This window comes from Schistosoma haematobium, chromosome 2 (assembly GCF_000699445.3).
Source record: "Schistosoma haematobium chromosome 2, whole genome shotgun sequence".
NCBI classification, from domain to species: domain Eukaryota; kingdom Metazoa; phylum Platyhelminthes; class Trematoda; order Strigeidida; family Schistosomatidae; genus Schistosoma; species Schistosoma haematobium.
The window spans coordinates 4,389,964-4,410,640 of record NC_067197.1 but is presented as its reverse complement, the minus strand read 5'-3'; the positions used below and the strand labels follow the sequence as shown (position 1 = coordinate 4,410,640).

The 20,677-nt window shown below is 36.8% G+C and overlaps 1 protein-coding gene across 4 annotated transcripts; it reads left to right on the top strand.

The window, feature by feature from the left end:
* Positions 1 to 1,265: 1,265 nt before the first annotated feature.
* MS3_00006056 (uncharacterized protein) lies at positions 1,266 to 20,414 on the top strand. Of its 4 annotated transcripts, XM_051214156.1 has the most exons (8): positions 1,266 to 1,386; positions 1,429 to 1,592; positions 1,639 to 1,858; positions 2,524 to 2,592; positions 2,627 to 2,972; positions 10,513 to 10,600; positions 16,794 to 16,851; positions 20,319 to 20,414. In XM_051214156.1, exons 1-4 carry the CDS (start codon positions 1,294 to 1,296, stop codon positions 2,572 to 2,574), a joined length of 528 nt encoding a protein of 175 aa, XP_051067300.1. In that variant the 5' UTR covers positions 1,266 to 1,293; the 3' UTR covers positions 2,575 to 2,592; positions 2,627 to 2,972; positions 10,513 to 10,600; positions 16,794 to 16,851; positions 20,319 to 20,414. The 4 variants fall into 4 exon arrangements, with proteins under 4 accessions (XP_051067300.1, XP_051067301.1, XP_051067303.1 ...); XM_051214157.1 differs by lacking the exons at positions 2,524 to 2,592; positions 2,627 to 2,972; positions 20,319 to 20,414 and having other exon boundaries at positions 1,266 to 1,404; positions 1,444 to 1,592; positions 16,794 to 17,646; XM_051214159.1 differs by lacking the exons at positions 10,513 to 10,600; positions 16,794 to 16,851; positions 20,319 to 20,414 and having other exon boundaries at positions 2,436 to 2,592; positions 2,627 to 2,892.
* Positions 20,415 to 20,677: the final 263 nt, after the last annotated feature.

Sequence of the window (20,677 nt, the reverse complement as noted above, 5' to 3'; positions counted from 1 at the left end):
AAGAGGATAAACCGGCACTTTAGAAGGATCATACCCGATTTCAGAATTGAGCAGATGACAATGGACTTATCTTTCACACTTCAAAGTGTAAAGTAGTCCATCTGAGACATGTTGCAGACTACAGTTGCAACTTAGGAAATTCCTCTCTAGAAGTATCCCAAGTTGAAAAAGATTTGTGAGCGCTGGTACCCTACGGTTTGAAGTCTTACGCTAACTGCGACAAAACTGCCTTTCGATCAAACCTTACACTGGTAACATTGAAGTGAATTTTCGACCAGTTTGACGGTGGAACTTTCCACCTAATTTTTAAAAGTTTCGTTCATTCCCATTTAGAGTACAGAGACATAGTATTTCCCCCTCATTCCAGTAGGATAAGGACACTCTGGAGTATATCCAACGGCGAGCCAAGAAACCAGTTCAGGGAATATAATTCAAGCCTTATGAAGAGCGCCTCCAATCACTAAAACTTTGCCCATTATAGTATAGGCGTCTTAGAGGAGACCTAATGGCTTACAGTATCCCTAACACTTCTGTACATCCCGTCAAACACCTAATTAAGTTTAGCTCTAATACAAACGTAAGAGGTAACACCCAGAAACTAGAGACAAAACACAGCAGAACGGTCTGTAGACACAACTTCTACTCCTCAAGAATTGTCAAATGCTGGAATTCGCTTCCGACTAAGCTAGTCCAAGCGACTTTCCAGGAGTCCTCTGAGAAGCAACTTGACATATTCCTAAGGGCTATGAATAATATCGTACCATGATTTACCAATTTCTTTTTCCTCTACTATCGTTAATATACCTAGGTTCCTGTCTGGAGGTACTGGTGATCCACAGCCAATAGACACGGAAGCCCGTAAATCGAAAGCCAATTTTTTTTCCGTCCACAACCTTTTGAACCATTTGAACGTTTTCACAGAGTCATCAATTCTTGGAACCTGTTACCCGGAGCAGTGGTGTCCGCACCTTCAGTTGACTCATTAAAGAGAAGAGACACTAACAGGAACAGAGTGGAAAAGAGTAACATAGGCTGTAGGCCTTCTGCCCTTACTATACAAATCTGAATCTGATCTGAAACTAAAAGATGTAGTTCGCGATGTCCTAACCCAATACTTGAATTACTATAAAATAACAGTTCTAGTTAAAGCATAAACATGGTACTCATCTAGCAATGAATTATCATTAATGTCATCTCGAAATATATGCATTGGATTCATAACGTCTTTTGAATGAACTACAGTTTGGTTTCTAATACCACTAGCACTGTTTCAAATAGTACCAAGGTCGCTGGATGGATCTACTTGCTAATTTTAATGACTTAGAAGAGTGTTTAATATCCGATGATCTTTTCGAAAATTACTTCAATTATTTCCTGTCGCTTCCGGTTAGAAATACATTTTCAGTATATACAGTATATTTATAACAGGTTTTTTCGCTTAAGTTACAGTACAATAGACTAAGTGGTGAATTTACCCTCACGGATTCGCATGAACTTGATACCAAAGAGTCATCACGTTTGGGTCTTTCGGAAGAAGATCGAGAACGCGTTATTAAATGGGCTGAGTCGGAACGTCTTCCATACTTTATGCGGTAACTTACCTCTTTGTAAAGATATTTTCAACACTTCCGTAAACAGGAGCGATATTTACAGGGAACTACTATTATGCAAGTTCTTGATAGCCCCACTTGAAATGAATACTGATCTCATCGATTATTGGGAGCCGTTCAGTGCAGATTTAGCTAGCACTTTAGGTTGTCATCCTGGAGTTAGTAGGCATACTTATACTTCCTGGACGACAGATCTCAGCACTTATGATGATGAAACAGAAAGCAGTTATGATTACAATTCTGAAAAAGTTAGTGAATTTTGCTTGGTCCGAGTTTATATATGAGGAAAATGCTGTGATTTTTAATGAACTATACTGATGACCTACGTAAAGCTAACGAGTACTCGTTAGTTTTACGTAGGTTTATATCAGTTTGTTGAAATAGCTCTCATTTAAGGAATTTTTCTTCAGCCTACGGTGATACGTTATTAAAAATAAATACCTGGCACTATTTTTTAAGCTTTTAGTACGGTGACGACATACTTTCCCTCTGAATGACTAAGTATTAGTTGCTTTCATGAATAACACTGGTAGAGGATTTCACCGTGTTACCGTGTCATGTCAAGAATTAGCTTCGGTACTCAGACGATTTTTTTCGTTTGCAAATCCTTTCATAATGCCTAATCACCCAGTCAAATGTAATTGGTAATCACTATAGAATCTGGCAATAACGAAGTCCAACTCAAACACAACCATCAAACTAAATTACTTAAAAATCTAAACTAAGAAGAGTTATTTATTTTTTGGACACTAATAAGGCAAGAAAAATGCTACGTAGTCGCAAAATGGCTGTCCTGATTATTTCATATATCATTATTACTTCTAGTGATTACAAATAATACTTTTGCACAGAAATAATTTGAAAATCTGGATTTCCTTAATGTATTCTATATCTTATCCGTGAGTTTATCTAGTGTTTCCCCATTTCCGGATTGAGCATAAAATTCGTACTATCGAAATCCTGAAAGTGTACTTCATCAGATGTAAGTTGTGCATTCCTAAATCTTTAGTGTCTAGAATCCGTACCATGCATATTCAAACATTCTTCACCAGAATCTCCGTGGACTGTTGAAAGTCATTCCCATGATAACATCTTACCCCCACAAACTGAAAGGATCTCATATTCGGACAATAAATACCCTCATCCAATAATTTTTGAGCAGTCTGTCTCGTTGGAGAATGTTTGGAATCCCTATTTTGCATCAAAAATGTGTTCACACTCTTCATTAGTTTATCTATTGTTGCGGTAGTAATGGAGTTATCAACATTTTTTAACACCTTGACGAAATTGTCCTTCTGACCGTCAGAACGAGTGTCTTTGGGAGCAACAAAGAGATGCTTTCAACCTATCTCATCCAACGAGGTAGAAACTTCATTTGTAGTAATATGAGAATCACAATTAGTCACTAATATCATAAGAACCTCTTTCCGACTGAACTGTTTTCCAAATTCTTGGATTGAGAGGTCAGTGCTCGCTAAGATTATAAAAAATAATTCGTCATAATTAAGAAAGGAACTAGTAAAAACAAGTGCATAATATTTGCCGAGAAATTGACTATAATAGTCTACATGAATTCTCTCCCAGGCCTCAAATAATACTGGTCATCTGGTCTACTTTGAGGGATGCTTTTTTGAGTTATGACATTTCTCACAGGTGTGCAACATCTTGATGAAATAGACAGGAAATCTCTGTTTCATATTATCGTTCCAATCTTTTTGTATAGCATTAAATAGAACTCTAAATAGTGAACGAGTTTCTCCACTAGGATCTGAATAGCTGACCGTTAAACACTGTATTGATCAAGTCAGAAGTATTCATAGGTTTATCTTGCGACGAATTTCTAGACAGCTAGTCTACGTGTTGAATTTATTCAGCACTTTTGTGCTAATTGGTTTGGTTTTAAGCTTTTGTAGTAACACTGTCGTTAAACCATGGCGGATGGGGAACATGCTAAAAATGTTTCGTGATGATAAATGATTTCTAAAACTTAATAACCCGGAACAAAAGTGAATTGCTTTCCAAATAAGTGTTTGCAAAGTTGTTTATCAGCCAAAAATACAGCTAATGCTTCTCGCCACATATAATAATAACATTATTTAGCGACAGTAAGTTCTCGTGAAACATAGATTACTGGTCTACCTCCCTGCTTTGAAACTCCACCAATACTCACAGGTGACGAGTCAATAACAAGTAAAGAATGTATACCATAAGAAAAAGTTCAAAGAAGTGCATCACGCTGAAAAGCACTTAGCAGACTTTGTTAGCACAACTTTTGCCCCACATTGCATATAAATGAGTTGTATGTTTAAATTTGAGATAGACAGCAAACACAATATAAGTGATTGGAAATTAAACGGGGATAATATTAAAGGGGACCTACCAATGAGTCTAATTCTGTAACGGATTGTGACGATGGTTCCTTTGTAAGCGAGTTTTTCCGCTTTAGACCTAGCTATAAACCACTGTCATCAAACAAACATCCAAGAAATTTAAAGACGGATACACAGAATAAACACTTATTTGAATATACAGGAATATTCTGCTCAAGAAGACGATTTAATGAGACAATAAGTCTCTGATGATGTTTATCTTTATAAACTTCATACCTTTAGGATTACCGACTATGTTATTCGTTAGTTCTTGAGAAATAGCTAGAGAACAACTTCAATGAAATGAAATGTAGTTCTATTTGAATAAATCAAGAGGAGTGTTAATCGTTATTAAAATGAATGAAGATTGATACAAGGGAATTCTAAGGTAAGGATCTTTTAAATTATTTTTCAAGGATGCTTAAGGATCACGAAGTCAATTAAGAATATCTTCAGCCTCAACCGTGGTGCGCGTTTGCTTCAATAAACAAGAGGTCGATGTTAACGTGCAACCACCATATATTGTGGGGACTTCACCATAAAATTTCACAAGATTGCATAGGATTTCCGAGGAGAAAGTTAATCGCGAGATAAACGCTTGTCAAAATTATGCTCACTTTTGTATGCTTCTTTAAAATTCTTTGTTGAATTAGTTATTATGTTTCCACGACAATGAAAGTCCTTACTAACTAACCACGAATTTGAGAGAGCCTAAGAACAGATTTTCACTATGAAAAATGAATAAGGTATCAGAGATTTTTACATGCCGAAAGTCAAGTTCATTCACTACCGTAAAATTAATACGACTTGTTCTAATCTCTTGAAGTGAAACTTTAAGTATTTAAATTAAATGTCTTTCAAATTTCGGGATGTTTATACCAGCAATCAAACTACCACGAGGTTGAATTTACAGCAGATTTTCAAATTTCAATTCTCACCCTGTTTTGGCAGTTCCAATTAGGAAGCCACAGAATTTCAGGCTATTTTAAAACACTATTTTATGGGAATTAGATCATTCTGCATTCAGATTAATTCACTGAAGATGGTTGAAAAATGATTGTTCGAGAGATTTTTCTGGAAGCGAAATTGGATCGTCCGGGAAATCAAGATTTTTGAGTAGGTTATATGTATATTTACTAAGGAATACAAGGAAATGAGGGCAAAGTTTATCATGCTTGACACTTTTTCTGATCAAACATCAGATTTCAAATCACTATATATGGTTTTCAAAACTTTCCCACTTGAATTAGCATCCAATTACCCAAGAGCTAACACCATCATGACCCTAATACGATAATTAGTAGCCGAATTCGATATACTAACTAGCAATTACCCGAACTATTCGATTTGTACTTGAGTAGTTATGAATGAAACAATATTCAAGTCATAGAAAATCAGTCAACACAAACAACAGTATTGTATTTTGTATTCAAATAAAGTGAGGAATGACGTAGAAAGGAACTGTTAATTAAATCAAACATCAGATCATCGTTAAAAAGTAAGGACTACTTACATCAAATCCCGAAAATTCGTGATTTAGTTAATAGCAAACAACTTAGATATTCTTCGTTTAATGGGTCGAAAAGTTGATTCGCACATATTAATCAAGTTCATAGTCAATTGCATTGTAGTGATCTATACTCTAGTTACCACGGTACACTGGCATCTTGACAACATTCTAATGCTATTAACCTTAGCAACTTGAATCGGTCTTTCGTATCTCTTAAATAAATATCATAATAAGTTAGTGTGTGATCACACCCTCATATTACATTATTCTGATGTACTCAGTTGTAAGAAAAGGAAAGGAACGACAATCAGGAAACTTGAGCATTTATTTTTGAGTGAATTAGTTAGTATATTTTTGATTTATGATATGATTCATGATATTTTCTGTAGCTTTAACTCTAAGCCAGCTTTTGTACTACTCTTACTACTCATAACTATCTTACTCAGAATTATGTCAATAAGAAAGAGACTATTGCCAGTTCAACGTCAAATATATGTTACTGCACATTTACATATCTCTTATGTTTCTGCTACAAAAATACTTAGAAATTCGCCAGAAATTTATAAGTTTCATACTTTGAACATGAATTCTGAGATGCAGGTACACCCAGCTGATGAGTCTTAAGTAGGACGAAACGCACGTTCTGGATTCCATTGCTAGCCACTATCTATCTTTGCTTAAAAAGCTTCTGAATTGAGACAATATCGAGGCAATCTGTACAGGATGTACATATGCCAACATGAGATTGACCAATGCGGTCTTAAACCTCAATGGGAAGATTCAAACAAAACAATACTAAGTGAATTTTATTTGTTTAGCTTAGAACTAGTAGGTTCGGAAGGTGAACATTCCTAGACATATGACCCGATTGTCCATAAATACTCTTGAGTATTCCAATGGACTTGAGCGACGTAATGAAATTGGTAGTATTGTTTATTACATACAATAGATTACTCCTAGTCTCTAAATAAGCAAGAAAACACTTCATCTCGATGAATGTATAGGATATTGTCAGATGGAATAGTACTTATTACCATGTGTTTCTAAAATGTGGTAGGACTATAGATTTAGATTAGTATAGAATTCAATTCGTCAACAGAGAATTCGAAGTCAGCAGTATTTAATTGTATGACGGAACTGACTAGAACTCAAATACTTATAAAAGTGAACCCAACAGAATGCGAATAAAAATCTGTTGAGAATATTCAGTTGACAACTGTCTGTAGTTTTGTTAGTCAATAATAACCTAGTTGTGCTTGTATTGTGACTGATTATTTTTGAAGTACTTTGTTTTCGTATAATAAGTGTATAAAAACGCTTATAAATAGTTACATCAAGTTTGTAGATAAGCCTTACTAAGAATTCTAAGCTAACATGAAATCTAGGTGAAGTGTAGTGAACAAGAACACTAGTGGGGGCAATCGAATGTATCCAACACAAAATTACAGGACTTGTTCATAAAATCTAACAATCATAAAGTAAATACTTAATTTGCAAAATGTCCATCAATTGTCTCCAAAATGACTCAGACTTCATTGTTCTTGCATTTTCATACAAATTGCATTCTGTTCCCATTCTTTACTGTTCGATTCTCTTGTGTCTCTGCTGCCAGACCTTCTGTTCACGACTAACTTCATCTACTACTTATGTCAATATAAGTAGCACACACCACAAAAGTAGTTTCCTGCTAATCTCTGCCAACTATCATCACATTATTGCTGTTATTTGACAACTAAATTTCTTGTGAAAATATACATATAATGACTCTCATTAATAGTTATACCTTAAAAATCTCAATTTGAGTATATTAAAAGAAATGGATGTATTTTCATTTTATCAACAATGTACATTACTTATATATAACGTATTGTTTTGTTAAATTACGGAATAATGACTCCGAGACACGTTAGTAGCTTCTATAGATGTTTCGTAACATTATAAAAATTTAGTAACTAGTAAGATGGATAGATTTTTCAAATAATTCAGTCAGTCAGTCAGCAACAACATAGAACTTCGTGTGTACGTACATCAGTTCAAGTTGACATACCACATTTGCACAGAGATACAATTGTCAATTCAAATCCCATAGTGGTCGACGTAGTAAGAGTATAAGTAGTAATCGTAAAAATTAGCGTTTGAAGATGTTATTCAAGGAGTATAATACAGTGAAATAAATTTGGAAAGAGAAAAAGAAAAGTGACATGAAAAATTCAGAAGATTAGAATTTATGAGAACACAAAGAGTGGATGCACCTGTGCCATTTCAAATTATTTTGAGTCATGTCATTCAAGGTCTCTAACCATCGGTTGCTATTGTTTCGAGGATCCCAACCAGGTAATCTACACCTACCAACATGGTTCAGTTCACTTGTTAGTGACTTCATGGATTTGTGCCATGTTTTGATCTGGCCATCGCTAGCTTTTTTTCCAACCTACACCTACACCAGAAAACATCGCTCGTCGGGACAGTCGGTGGTTCAACTCTTATTTACAATGTTTTCAAACGATTATTCGTCCTATGTACAAATCCTGAATATCAATCAAAGTTTATTGATAGGTGATAGCTATATTGTCAGCAAACTATCTGACATGAATGGTATATTTTTATTTATCTATTTATTTAAACACATATATATCAGTACAAAGGAGGCGCCAAACAGATATGCGCACCAAAATTCATTCGATTTGTGTGAGAGCTGGAATACTGCCCAGGTGCCCAAACTGAAGCAGGTAGTTTTCTTAAGGGGGCCACATTCGGAGTCCAATTCACAAGGTACTGGAACAACTTCAGGAAATGCAGTCCCATAGTAGCTGGTGACGAACAATAGGTTCATACACCATTTGTTCCCTTAGGATCCTGGAGCCCATGTATATCATTAGTTTGGAATGAGGGTTTCCCAACTCCCCTATGTGGACTCTCCGTGTCCACCAACTCGGTTAAAGTGCCGAACATTCGCTTTTCATCCTTTCTATTTCGCAAACAACAATAATGCCATGAGAAGGCAGTGTGTAAGACTTCCGTGGAAGTGATTGTATGCACGTGGCCATGTGAGGTCATTTCGAGGAAGGAAGAGTTGACTCTCCCCACACTTGGCCGTATCAGGGCATTTGGGGGTATGATTTGCACTAACAATGATTTACTCTAAAGAAATATTACACCAGAATATAGCCGCTTTATCTACTCTTAGCCTAGTATACTCCAATACACAATCATACAATGGATACTTATTGATAAAGATCTTTAAAAAATGTATAATGAGTTCAGTTTTATTAGCTACAGAAGCAGCAAACTAAGCAGTTACACAAAATTATGAATGATTTGTTTTTATTTTTCTTAAATCCATAAAACATGAGTTATAATTTCTTTAATTACGACCCAGTTATTCCTATTGCTTAGTATTCTTGGACACCAATTCACTAGACAAGTCCTCAAATCAGAAAACGGTTGAACAAGAACGAAATTATACTCCAAGTAAGAAAAGTAGATGGAAGTAAGAAGCACAATAAGAGATATGTTGGTATATTTATAGTATTTGCATGAGAAGCTTCTAGAGACTTTTCCAAGCCCCCAAATGCCCTGGTACGGCCGAGAGTAGGTAGAGTCAACGCTTCCGCTCTCGAAATGCTCTCACATGGCTACGTGCATATAATCACTACCACCGAAGTCCGACTCCCTTTTTTATCGTGGCATTACTGTGGTTTGCGAAATTGACAGGACAAAAAAACAAATGTCCGGCGCTTTAACCCGCTTGGTGGACACGGAGAGTTCACCTACCGCAGTTGGAAAACTCGGACTCAAAACGAATCGTGCACATGGGCTCCAGGATCCTAAGGGAACAAACAGCGTATGAACCAATTATTGGTCACCGATTACCATAGGATTGCATCTCTTGACGTTGCTCCACTGCCTTGTGGATCAGACGTTTAGGTTGAAGGCTCCGGGTGTTACCTCCTAAGAAAACCACCTGCTTCTGTTTGAGCACCCAGGCAGTGTACCAACCCTCACACAAATTGAATGATTTATGTGGCGCATATCTATTTGGTTCCTTCTTGTACCAATATCTATGTGTTAAAATTAATAAATAAATAATAATCCCATAAAAGCATGATAGTTTAGTACAAATCAAACCATATAAATAAACTGGTATTTTATTGATGAATAACTCGGATTATGTTAAGAAATTCACAATGAATTTAACAGACTCAAACAAATTCAAGGCTGGATATTCAAACAAGAACAAGAAACCATAGGAATATATATATATATCAATAAACCTAAACTATGAATAAAGAAAAAGTTTATAGAGTCTTTTAACTAACCCTGATCTTCTACTTAGTTACTATTATGTTTTACGGAATAATAATAATTCATTTTTCTTCCTAATTTTCAGGGTTTTTTTGTTTTGACTAATTTTACAAACATTGCTTTACCAACTGAATACAATATTCATGATATTGAGCGACTATATTCCATTGTCTTCGATGGGTAACTACCTCACACCCAACACCGATTAGCTCTACTGGTCATGGCTTCACACTAGAACTCTGAGAATTACCACACGAAGCTAGTCATTAGTGAGCACATAATAATTATCAGTATAAGGTTGTGGAGATTGTTGATTTTTTATTCAGATGATGAATTGATTAATGTTAGACTGCCAGTGGAAACTTGGGAGCAATAGACAATTGTTTTGTCCTAGTATGGGATTCCTCAACAACACAGATCCACGATCCTGCACACGGGACTTTAATAAGGGACTAATTGCAAAGATATATTTCTTTCCTCAACTTGTATTTCCAAGAATAAAAGTGTAATATTAGACAAACAATCGATCATATAATTTGAAGAATAATATACCATAGGTTGAAACTATGTAGATCGCGCTATACATTGTCTTGTTTAAATGAGTAAAGGTGATTAATTACTCAAATTAACTTATCTGTATTTGTGCTGATCTTATCTTTACGTAAATATCATTTTTTTCCATCTTCGATTCACTTTCTTTTTATGAATTCTTATATAGAATAGTAAATCTACTCCAATAAACAGTAACCAGTCAAATGATGAAACTCCTAATATAGTCAATGAATCTCTCAGTTATGAATCTTTCGGTAGGTTTTCTTTTCTTGATTTCTCATTTTTTGTCAATGAGGTTGTAGGAAGCAATTTTCTACAGGTGCAACTCTAAGCTATTCTCTAGACTGTCAAGCACAGAGTCTTGGTTTAGCCAAAGTCAGAAAAAGCAAGCTATTTGGCTTGATAAACTTTATCTGTTTTGAACAGTAACTGGAGGATAGGAAAAATTAGTCAACAAGGCGAATATTGTTTTATTACTTACTTACTTACTTACGCCTGTTACTCCCAATGGAGCATAGGCCGCTGACCAGCATTCTCCAACCCACTCTGTCCTGGGCCTTCTTTTCTAGTTCCCTCCAATTCTTGTTCATTTTTCTCATATCTATCTCCAATTCTCGGCGTAATGTGTTCTTTGGTCTTCCTCTTCTCCTTTGGCCTTGAGGATTCCATGTGAGGGCTTGTCTTGTGACGCAGTTGGGTGCTTTCCTCAATGTGTGTCCTATCCACTTGCAGCACTTCTTCCTGATTTCTTCCTCCGCTGGGATCTGGATTGTTCTCTCCCACAGTACGTTGTTGCTAATAGTGTCCGGCCAATGGATCTGAGGTATTTTGCGTAGACAATTGTTAATAAACACCTGTATTTTCTGGATGATGGCTTTCGTAGTTCTCCAGATTTCTGCCACATACAGTAGAACTGTCTTGACATTTGTATTGAAAATCCTGACCTTGGTGTTGGTTGACAGTTGCTTTGAGTTCCAGATGTTCCTCAGTTGTAAATATGCTGCTCTTGCTTTGCCGATCCGCGCCTTCACATCTGCATCAGATCCACCACCGTGTTCATCATTGATGCTGCCCAAATATGTAAAGGTTTTTACATCTTCCAAATCTTCTCCGTCAATTGTGATTGGATTGGTGCATTCTGTGTTGTATCGGAGAACCCTGCTTTTCCCTTTGTGTATATTGAGACCTATTGCTGCTGAGGCTGCTGCCACACTGTTCGTCTTCTCCTGCATCTGTTGTTGCGTTTGGGATAGAAGGGCCAGATCGTCTGCGAAGTCTAGATCATCCAACTGCATCTTAGATGTCCATTGTATCCCGCGCTTCCCTTCAGACGTTGACGTCTTCATGATCCAGTCGATCACCAGGAGAAAGAGAAAGGATGAGAGTAAGCAACCTTGCCTAACACCGGTCTTCACTTTGAACGACTTTGTCAACTGTCCTCCATGCACGATTTTGCAGTGTAATCCATCATATGAGTTCTGTATGATATTGAATATCTTCTGAGGCACGCCATAGTGTCGAAGAAGTTTCCATAGTGTTGTTCTGTCCACGCTATCAAATGCCTTTTCGTAGTCAATGAAGTTGATGTAGAGTGATGAATTCCATTCAATTGATTGTTCCACAATGATCCGTAGAGTTGTGATTTGGTCTGTACAGGATCTATCCTTACGGAATCCTGCCTGTTGGTCCCGAAGTTGGGCGTCTACGCAGTCCTTCATCCTGTTTAACAATACCCTGTTGAAGACTTTTCCCGGTATTGAGAGAAGAGTGATGCCCCTGTAGTTATCACACTTGCTGAGATCGCGTTTCTTCGGTATTTTGACCAGAAGTCCTTCTTTCCAGTCTGTTGGTACTTCTTCCTCATCCCAAATTTTGCTGAAGAGAATGTGGAGTATCCTTGCAGTTGCCGCTACGTCTGCCTTTAGTGCCTCTGCTGGGATGTTGTCTGGTCCTGCTGCTTTGCCACTCTTGATTTGTCTGATGGCCATGCTGATTTCTTCAATTGTCAGTGGGCCAACATTGATTAGAAGGTCCGTGGGTGCTGCTTCGATGATGGGTGGGTTCAGTGGAGCTGGTCGATTCAAGAGTTCTTTGAAGTGTTCTACCCACCTGTTTTGTTGCTCTTCAATGTTGGTGATTACCTTGCCTTCCTTGCTTTTTACTGGTCGTTCTGGTTTGCGGCGATTTCCAGAGAGTTTCTTTGTCGTGTCATACAATTGTCTCATGTTTCCTTCTCTTGCAGCCTTTTCCGCCGTCGTTGCTAAATCTTCCACATATTTACGTTTGTCGGTTCTGATGCTCCTCTTCACTTGTTTGTTTATTTCCGTGTATTCAGCTTGTGCCTTGGCTTTTTCTGCTCTTGTTCGACTGGTATTGATTGCTGCCTTCTTGTTCCTTCTTTCTTGAATCTTATCCAGTGTATCAACAGTGATCCATTCCTTGTGATGGTGCTTCTTGTGACCCAGGATCTCATGACATGTTGAAGTGATTGCCTTTTTGATCCCCTTCCAGTTGCTCTCCACAGTAGTTCCTTCTCCATTGAGTAGATCATGAAAGGCCTGGAACTTGTTGCTGAGGACTATCTTGAATTTGTTGAGTTTGCTAGTATCCTGGAGAAAGGCCGTATTGAACTTTTGTGATACTGTCCGCCCCGTTGTCCAGTGCTTCTTGAGTTTCAATTTCATCTTAGCGACCAGTAAGTGATGATCTGATGCTATATCAGCTCCTCTCTTGGTTCTCACGTCCTCTATAGTCCTCCTGAACGTTTTGTTGATGCAAATATGGTCGATTTGGTTTTGTGTAGTATGATCCGGTGAAGTCCATGTGGTTTTGTGTATGCGTTTATGTGGGAATATGGTGCCGCCTATGACCAGTTTATTGAAGGCACATAGATTTGCAAATCTCTCACCATTTTCGTTTCTTTCTCCCAGTCCGTGTCGTCCCATTATGTCTTCATATCCAGTGTTGTCCGTTCCAACCTTGGCGTTGAAATCTCCCATCAGAATGGTCAGGTCCTTTTTGGGCACTTCTCGACGATTGACTGCAGCCTATTGTAGAATTGATCTTTAGCGTCTTCATTGTAGTCGTTGGTAGGCGCATAGCATTGGATGATGTTCATTGAAATGCCCTCTTTCTTTGTTTTAAACGAGGCTTTGATGATCCTTGGTCCATGAGATTCCCATCCTATAAGTGCATTTTGTGCTTGTTTGGACAGCATCAATGCAACTCCTTGTGTATGTGGTGCATTTTCTTCTTCATGGCCGGAGTATAACAGGAGCTCTCCTGTAGTTAGTCGTTGTTGTCCAACTTGTGTCCAATGTGTTTCACTGATCCCAAGTACCTCTAGGTTGTATCTTCTCATTTCTGCAGCAATTTGGAAGGCTCTCCCGGTGTCCCACATTGTACGAACATTCCATGTACCTAAATAAATGGTCTCTCTGTTTGTCAGAAGGGGCATCGGCCTCGTAACTTCCGAAGGAATTCGGCTTTCATCATGAGGCGTCATAATCCTTCTAAATGAAGACCTTCTGACTCCCAGGACAGAGTTTAAAAGATTTGAATAATTTTTTCTGGTTAGCGTTTTTTTAGCGAGTTAGTTTTCTACGGGATGGGGACGCTAACCCCATTCCCAACCCTCCTCCTTTATCCGGGCTTGGGACCGGCAGTAGCCCCCGGAGGGACTCCAGGCGGAGTTAATATTGTTTTATAATGAACATAAAAAATTGTGATTGGTATATATGCAAGACATAGTCATACAAGGTCGAAGAAAGTTAATGTGGTGGTGGGCGTTTCACTTTATCATTTGTGAGTTCGTTTATCGGTCACACTTTACACTCTCCCGAAACACGCACCACGTCCATTGTCCTGGGTCGTTGTCGCCGTCAGATAGCCGGCTTCTTCCAGTAGACAGAAGTAATGAAAAGATGAAAACTACCCAGTAACCATTGGACAATAAATAGTGTTACAATTTTTTAGTTCACAGTAGTAACTAGATTTTATCTAAGTAGATAGTTGATTGACACTTTAGTAGTTAAATAGTTTAATCTTTGTCCCATTATTATGAAGAGTTTGAATCATCCGATTATTGATGATATTCGGAAGACAGGATTTCAATCAGTCTTAGTTGGAATATCATCCATCTTGTTCACATTATCTCAGTTTGAGCATTAACGCGGGGATCTAAAAACATTTAGTTGATAGGTCCCAAGTAAGAACAAATATACTTCTTAGATTCCACTACTAACTACAATCTATCTATTTTACAAAACTTATCAATCATCTAGTTCCATTCTTAATCTCTTATTCAGTTTGAACAGCTAGGTAATACCATTAGTTTTCATACAACATATATTTAGTGTCAAGTTTAACGCCCGAATCTATACTTGATTTTAAATAAATTCTAATCTCAATGAAAAGAGTTTGGTATCGATTAATTGAGAGTGTCCTCAGAAGATAATCAATCGATAAACTTCAATTGGTTCACGTGGAGAACATAGATAACAAGACACTAGGTAGTATTCGGTAATTAACTGATTTAGCCCTTTAGAAATTAACTTGAACATATGAAATTCATTAATCACTCAGCCTACGAAAATACCTTTGTGAACTAAATCCATTTCCTTAAAGTTAGGTATGTTATTGATTTCACAATTGATTGATCACCACCCAGTGATCAATCAATTGTGAATACATTTCAGTCCTACAGGAAGTCAGTCGCGGCCCGGATAGCTCTGTGGTAAATTCTCTGACTGTGAAGCTGGGTGACACGAGATCGAATCTGCCAGGGAGCACCAGTTCCCTCAAGATTACAGGTACACGTTGCTGACGAGTGCCAAGTAGCACGAAACCCGGGTCCAGGGTTTCCTGTCGACTACCTTCAACCACCATCTAATCTCAATGTTATTGGTTTATCAACTATGAAATTTTCACAAAATCTGGATCGAACAGTTTTCCTTGTTGGTTACTTTTGATCAATTACAAAGGTCTCGCTCTATAGGGCGAGACTGAACGATAGCAAACTCTTCTACACATTGCAATTAGAAAATATGGATTAACCTTTTGGTTAATAATAAAGGAGAAAATGATACTAATGGGAAGAAATTCTATGCATTTGATCACATACATACACAGATAGATGAATGTGAAACCATGAGTTTTGCTATTTGAAAGAATAAAGAGACGTGTTATATGCACGTTCCTCATAGACATTATACAACAGATAGTGTTAAAAAGCTCCAAACAATTAGTAGGAAAACTTTCGTGAACAAGAGCTATATCATGCCTTCATTTTATTATTTTTATGACATAAATATTTTAGCATAATGAGGCACTGAAGATAATGCATGACACTAAAAGGACTGATAATGTAGATGAAGAAAAGTCATTTAGTCACTGAACAAATGGATGATAATAGTAAAAACTAGAGTTCTTAGTTCAATTTTCGGTAAAAACAAGATAAATTTCATTCACTTGCTAAAGATCGTCTTAACTCTATAAAGTATATGATAAAAAAATATCAGACAGCTCACGGGCTTCTATTCCGAACCTCATTTGATAACTTTCTATGTTATAGAGTTTAATGGTCTTTAGAGCCCTGGCAAAGGAGTTGCATTAGATCAACATCTATCAGTCTTATACCTTTATCTTCTACATTACAACTCCATGCTATAAGGTGACTACGTCTTCGCTGTTTCCATGCAAACCCAGCATCAGCAAACAATACATACTATACAAAAAAAAGCAGGATGATATTCTTGAAAAATATCTATGGACCTGAAGCCAGCGCTTCAAAACTGTAACACCAATCAAATTATCATCATTTTTGCCGTATACGCACTTCTCAACCACCGCATGACTTAGTTATCATTATCGATAGATGTTAGAACTCATTTGAAGACGACATATAAGGTTTCTGAACACCCTCTTCACTGAAGGCCAAGGTTTGATAAATAAGAGCATAACTATTTTAAATGACATATTGCATACCCGAGCTTTTACTGTCACATTAATATGGATGAAATTGGCATAAGCTCTGGATTAAATTATCTCATTTACTACGCCATCACCAGTACTTATGCAGCTACCAAGATATATAAAATTGTGAACCATTTCCAAAAAATCACCACAAAGATTGTATGTAGACATAAGCTTCTAGGTAATTCCTTTTCTGATACATTCGCGTGAGACTGGAGGTCCTGGGTTCAAGTCCCGCATGTGGGATCGTAAATGCTCACTATTGAGGAGTCCCATACTAGGATGAAACGTCTGTCCAGTGCTTCCAAGTTTTCGATGGTGATCTAGCTTAAATCGACTCATGAATTCAACTACTAAAATTTCTACAACCTCCATAAACCCTTATTCTGATCATTTTAATATGATTAACGTAATTTATTTAAGTACTAATATTCTACCAGTTCATACATATAGATATATATTGACTGCTTTTAGATACACTAAAGTCGGAAAGACGAAGAAGTCGTGAATACTCAAAGTATTTTAAAACTAGGTAAGTAAATTTATGTCATTAAGAGAATGTCAAATTGAACAAACCACAGATCTTATGAAGAAATAATTAATCAGTTATTTATTTAAACACATAAACATAGGTACAAGAAGGCACCAAAAAGATATGCGCCACATAAATCATTCGATTTGTGTGAGGGCTGAGATACTACCTGGGTACCCAAACAGAAGCAGGTGGTTTTCTTAGGAGGTAACACCCGGAGCCTTCAACCTAAACGTCTGATCCACAAGGCAATGGAGCAACGTCAAGAGATGCAATCCCATTGTAGCCGGTGACCAATAATTGGTTCATACGCTATTTGTTCCCTTAGGATCCTGGAGTCCATGTGCACGATTGGTTTTGAATCAGAGTTTTCTAACTGCAGTAGGTGGACTATATGTGTCCAACAACCCGGTTAAAGCTCCGGATATTTGTTTTTCGACGCTAAAGAGACCTTGAGAATGTCCACCTTACATACTACGGCTAAATAAGATTTATAAACCAGTGTGAGGAACTAGGAATAATATTTACAGTTGGTAGTCAGGGTTAGGGTTAGGAATAAGATATAGGGTTTTCATCACAAACTGACGTCAGCTATAATGCCAAAACTCTATATTGCTGAATGAATGAACTTCGCGCCAAAATTTAAGACCTGTCATCGTAAATCTGATTGATTCGACTATAAATTATGGTCTCGCCAAACTATATTTTCCATGACTCGTTTCATTCTATGATCAGTATTGTTATGCCCCGATAAGCATAATGAATGGTAACTCTTGGGATCCATCTATGAACCAGTACTATACGTATAATTTTATCATATCATTGTTAAATAACTAAACTATTCATATTCATGTGCCTCTTATTATGAGCCTTATTTTGACCTATGAACTATTATTATACAATTTACCATTCTTCATATTTTATGGTACGATGTGGTCTGTTTGGTTGATATATGAACCCAGTATGCTTGAAATAAATGATTCATATTGCAGAGGTTGAGATTGGTGTTCTGGACTTAACTGGTTAGGCTAGTCAGGAAGCAGGACTAATAAGGACTCTAGACTGCTTGCACAAGTTTTACGCGTCATTGATCCGATCAATAATTCACTGTTCTCTAATTGGCAGTATCGTTACGTTATACATTAACAGGGTACACAGGCCACAAATTATAACAAGTATTGATATTTTGATCATTTGCATTTTATTTTGTCCTACATTTTCTCTTGTACTTTTGCAAAATTTTGCAATTTTCTATGATTCAACCTAATGTGATAACGACTATAATAATCTATAATTTTCAACCAATAACCTTGAACTAACTTAGTTTTAGCGAATATTAAACTATAGATACGTTAGATAATTAGCAATGAAACTAACGATAACCAAATTCTGATTAACCTTAACCTCTTACAAACATAATCCCATTTGAGCCAGCATCATATACTGGTTAGATGTCAGCTTATCTATGAATGAAGTATGATTTAGCTAGTTATCTCCAATACATGTTTACTTCCATTGATTCTCAACATCAACACAGGTCAATTTCTAGGAAAAAAAGATGATCTAACTTGTAATTATAGTAAAACTATATATGTATTCTTATTGTGTAATTGTTAAGTAACTAAACAACATATATTTATGGATAGTAGGTAGCGGTGGAATCTAGGACGCGCGTATCGTTCTATTTGGGACTCGTCAGTTGGATATACCTGCATCTCAGAGTTGATGTTGACTCTGGGACTCGAACCCAGTACCGTTCGCTCCAAACGCCATCGCGTTATTCACTTAGTCACTGAGTTCTGATAGCCACCTGCTTATGGAACAGGTTGAAGTTATATTTACCTGGTGTTGTTTATCTGTATCTCTCCATCTTTATTTAGGACTGAAATTGATTAGTCTCTTGATCGGGACTCAGTAGCTAAGTAGATAACGCGATGGCGTTTGAAGCGATTGGTACTGGGTTTGAGTCCCAAAGTGAATATCCACTCCGAGATGCAGGTGCAAACAGCCGATGAGTCCCAAATAGGACGAAACATGCATCCTGGATTTCACTGCTAGCCACTATCCATCCTTGCTTATAAAGCTTGACTTAAGGCAATATTAAAGCGGTTCGCACAGGATGCATGTATGCCCATAAGACACTGATCAATTGCAGTCCTAAATAACAATGGGAGGATACAAGTAAACAACACCAAGTGAATATATATATATTTATGTTCCTCTTATAATAAGCTCCTTATTGACCTACCGGTTACTGTTATATGATTTACTATTCTCAAATTATTCTCAATCTATTAGTCACAGTTCCTCCAAATTACAGCCACTTTAGGCTAGATCTTGTATAAATGTTATTTTCCATTTTATGGTACGATGTGGTCTGTTTGATTTGTATATAAACCCAGTATATTTGAAATACATGATTCGTATCGCGGAAGTTGATATTGACATTCTGCACGTAATAGTCAGGGCTAGGCGGAAAAAGGACTAATCTTAAGTGTAGGCTGCCCGTACTGGTGTATCCATCATTAATGTAGTCGTATAAGTCAGTGTATCTAATTGGCGGTATTATCACGGGATATAATTAATTCAGGCATAAAGACTGTTATAACTTTGTGCCTTGTGTCCTATCAATATATGATGTAATGATACCATGAGTTAGAGAACAGTGATTTGTCGACCGAAACAATGACTCGTAAACCCGTAAAACCAGTTCAGAGTCCTTATCGGTCCTTCTTCGTACCTAGCCCTTCCAGAACACTAATCTCAGCCTCTGCAATATGAATCATATATTTCAAACATGCTGGGTTTATATACAAACCAAACAGACCACATCGCTCCACAAAATAGAAAAATAACATTTGTACAAGATCTAGCCTAAAAATGGCTGTGATTATGAGAGACTGTAATTAATAGACTGCCTATAACTCAATAATGGCAAATCGTCTAATAAAAGTCTATAGTTTCAATAGTTAAGATCATGAATCAGTTGAAGCTAGACCACCATGGAAAACCTGGAAGCACTGAAAGGCAGTCCCGTTCTATTATGGGACTCCTCAGCAGTACGCATCCACGACCTCACTCCCTGCGAGATTCGAACCCGGGACCTACTAGTTTCGCGCGTGAGCGCCTAACCACTAGACCACTGAGCCAGCATCCAACGGTGTTAATATCTAACTTCAACTAATCCACGAAATTGAGCGACACATTCACCATTGTCTTCAGTGAGTTACTATCTCACAACAGTCTATAGGTCAAAATGAAGCTTATAATAAGAGGAATATGAATATGCATAGTTTAGTTACATAACAATTATACAATAAATATATATATATATATAGTATCAGTCCATAAATGGATCCCAACAGTTACCATTCATAATTCTCATCGGAATATATCAATGACATAACACTACTTTATACTTTTTTTTACTTCAATAAATCATTCACTATTTTTTCCCTTTAAATCAGGAGATTAACCATGTTTGAATGTAATCTAGGAAAAATGAATGATCTAAATCGTCCAAGTCCATTAATTGAACAAACTAGTTGTGATGAAAATAGTCATACTACAAGTAATAATAATAATAATAATAATAATAATAATAATAATGATATTAACAAAAAATATCGACGTCAATCAGAACCAATTAAATCATTGAATTATTATTATTATCATCCATATTCTTATTCTAAAAATGATCCATTCAAAACTATTGAACAGATTCAACAAAGTTTAAAACAATTAAATGAGGGAAAATTAAATTCAAGTAAAACAAGTCCAACTACTAATACTAATACTACTACTACTACTAATAATAATAATAATA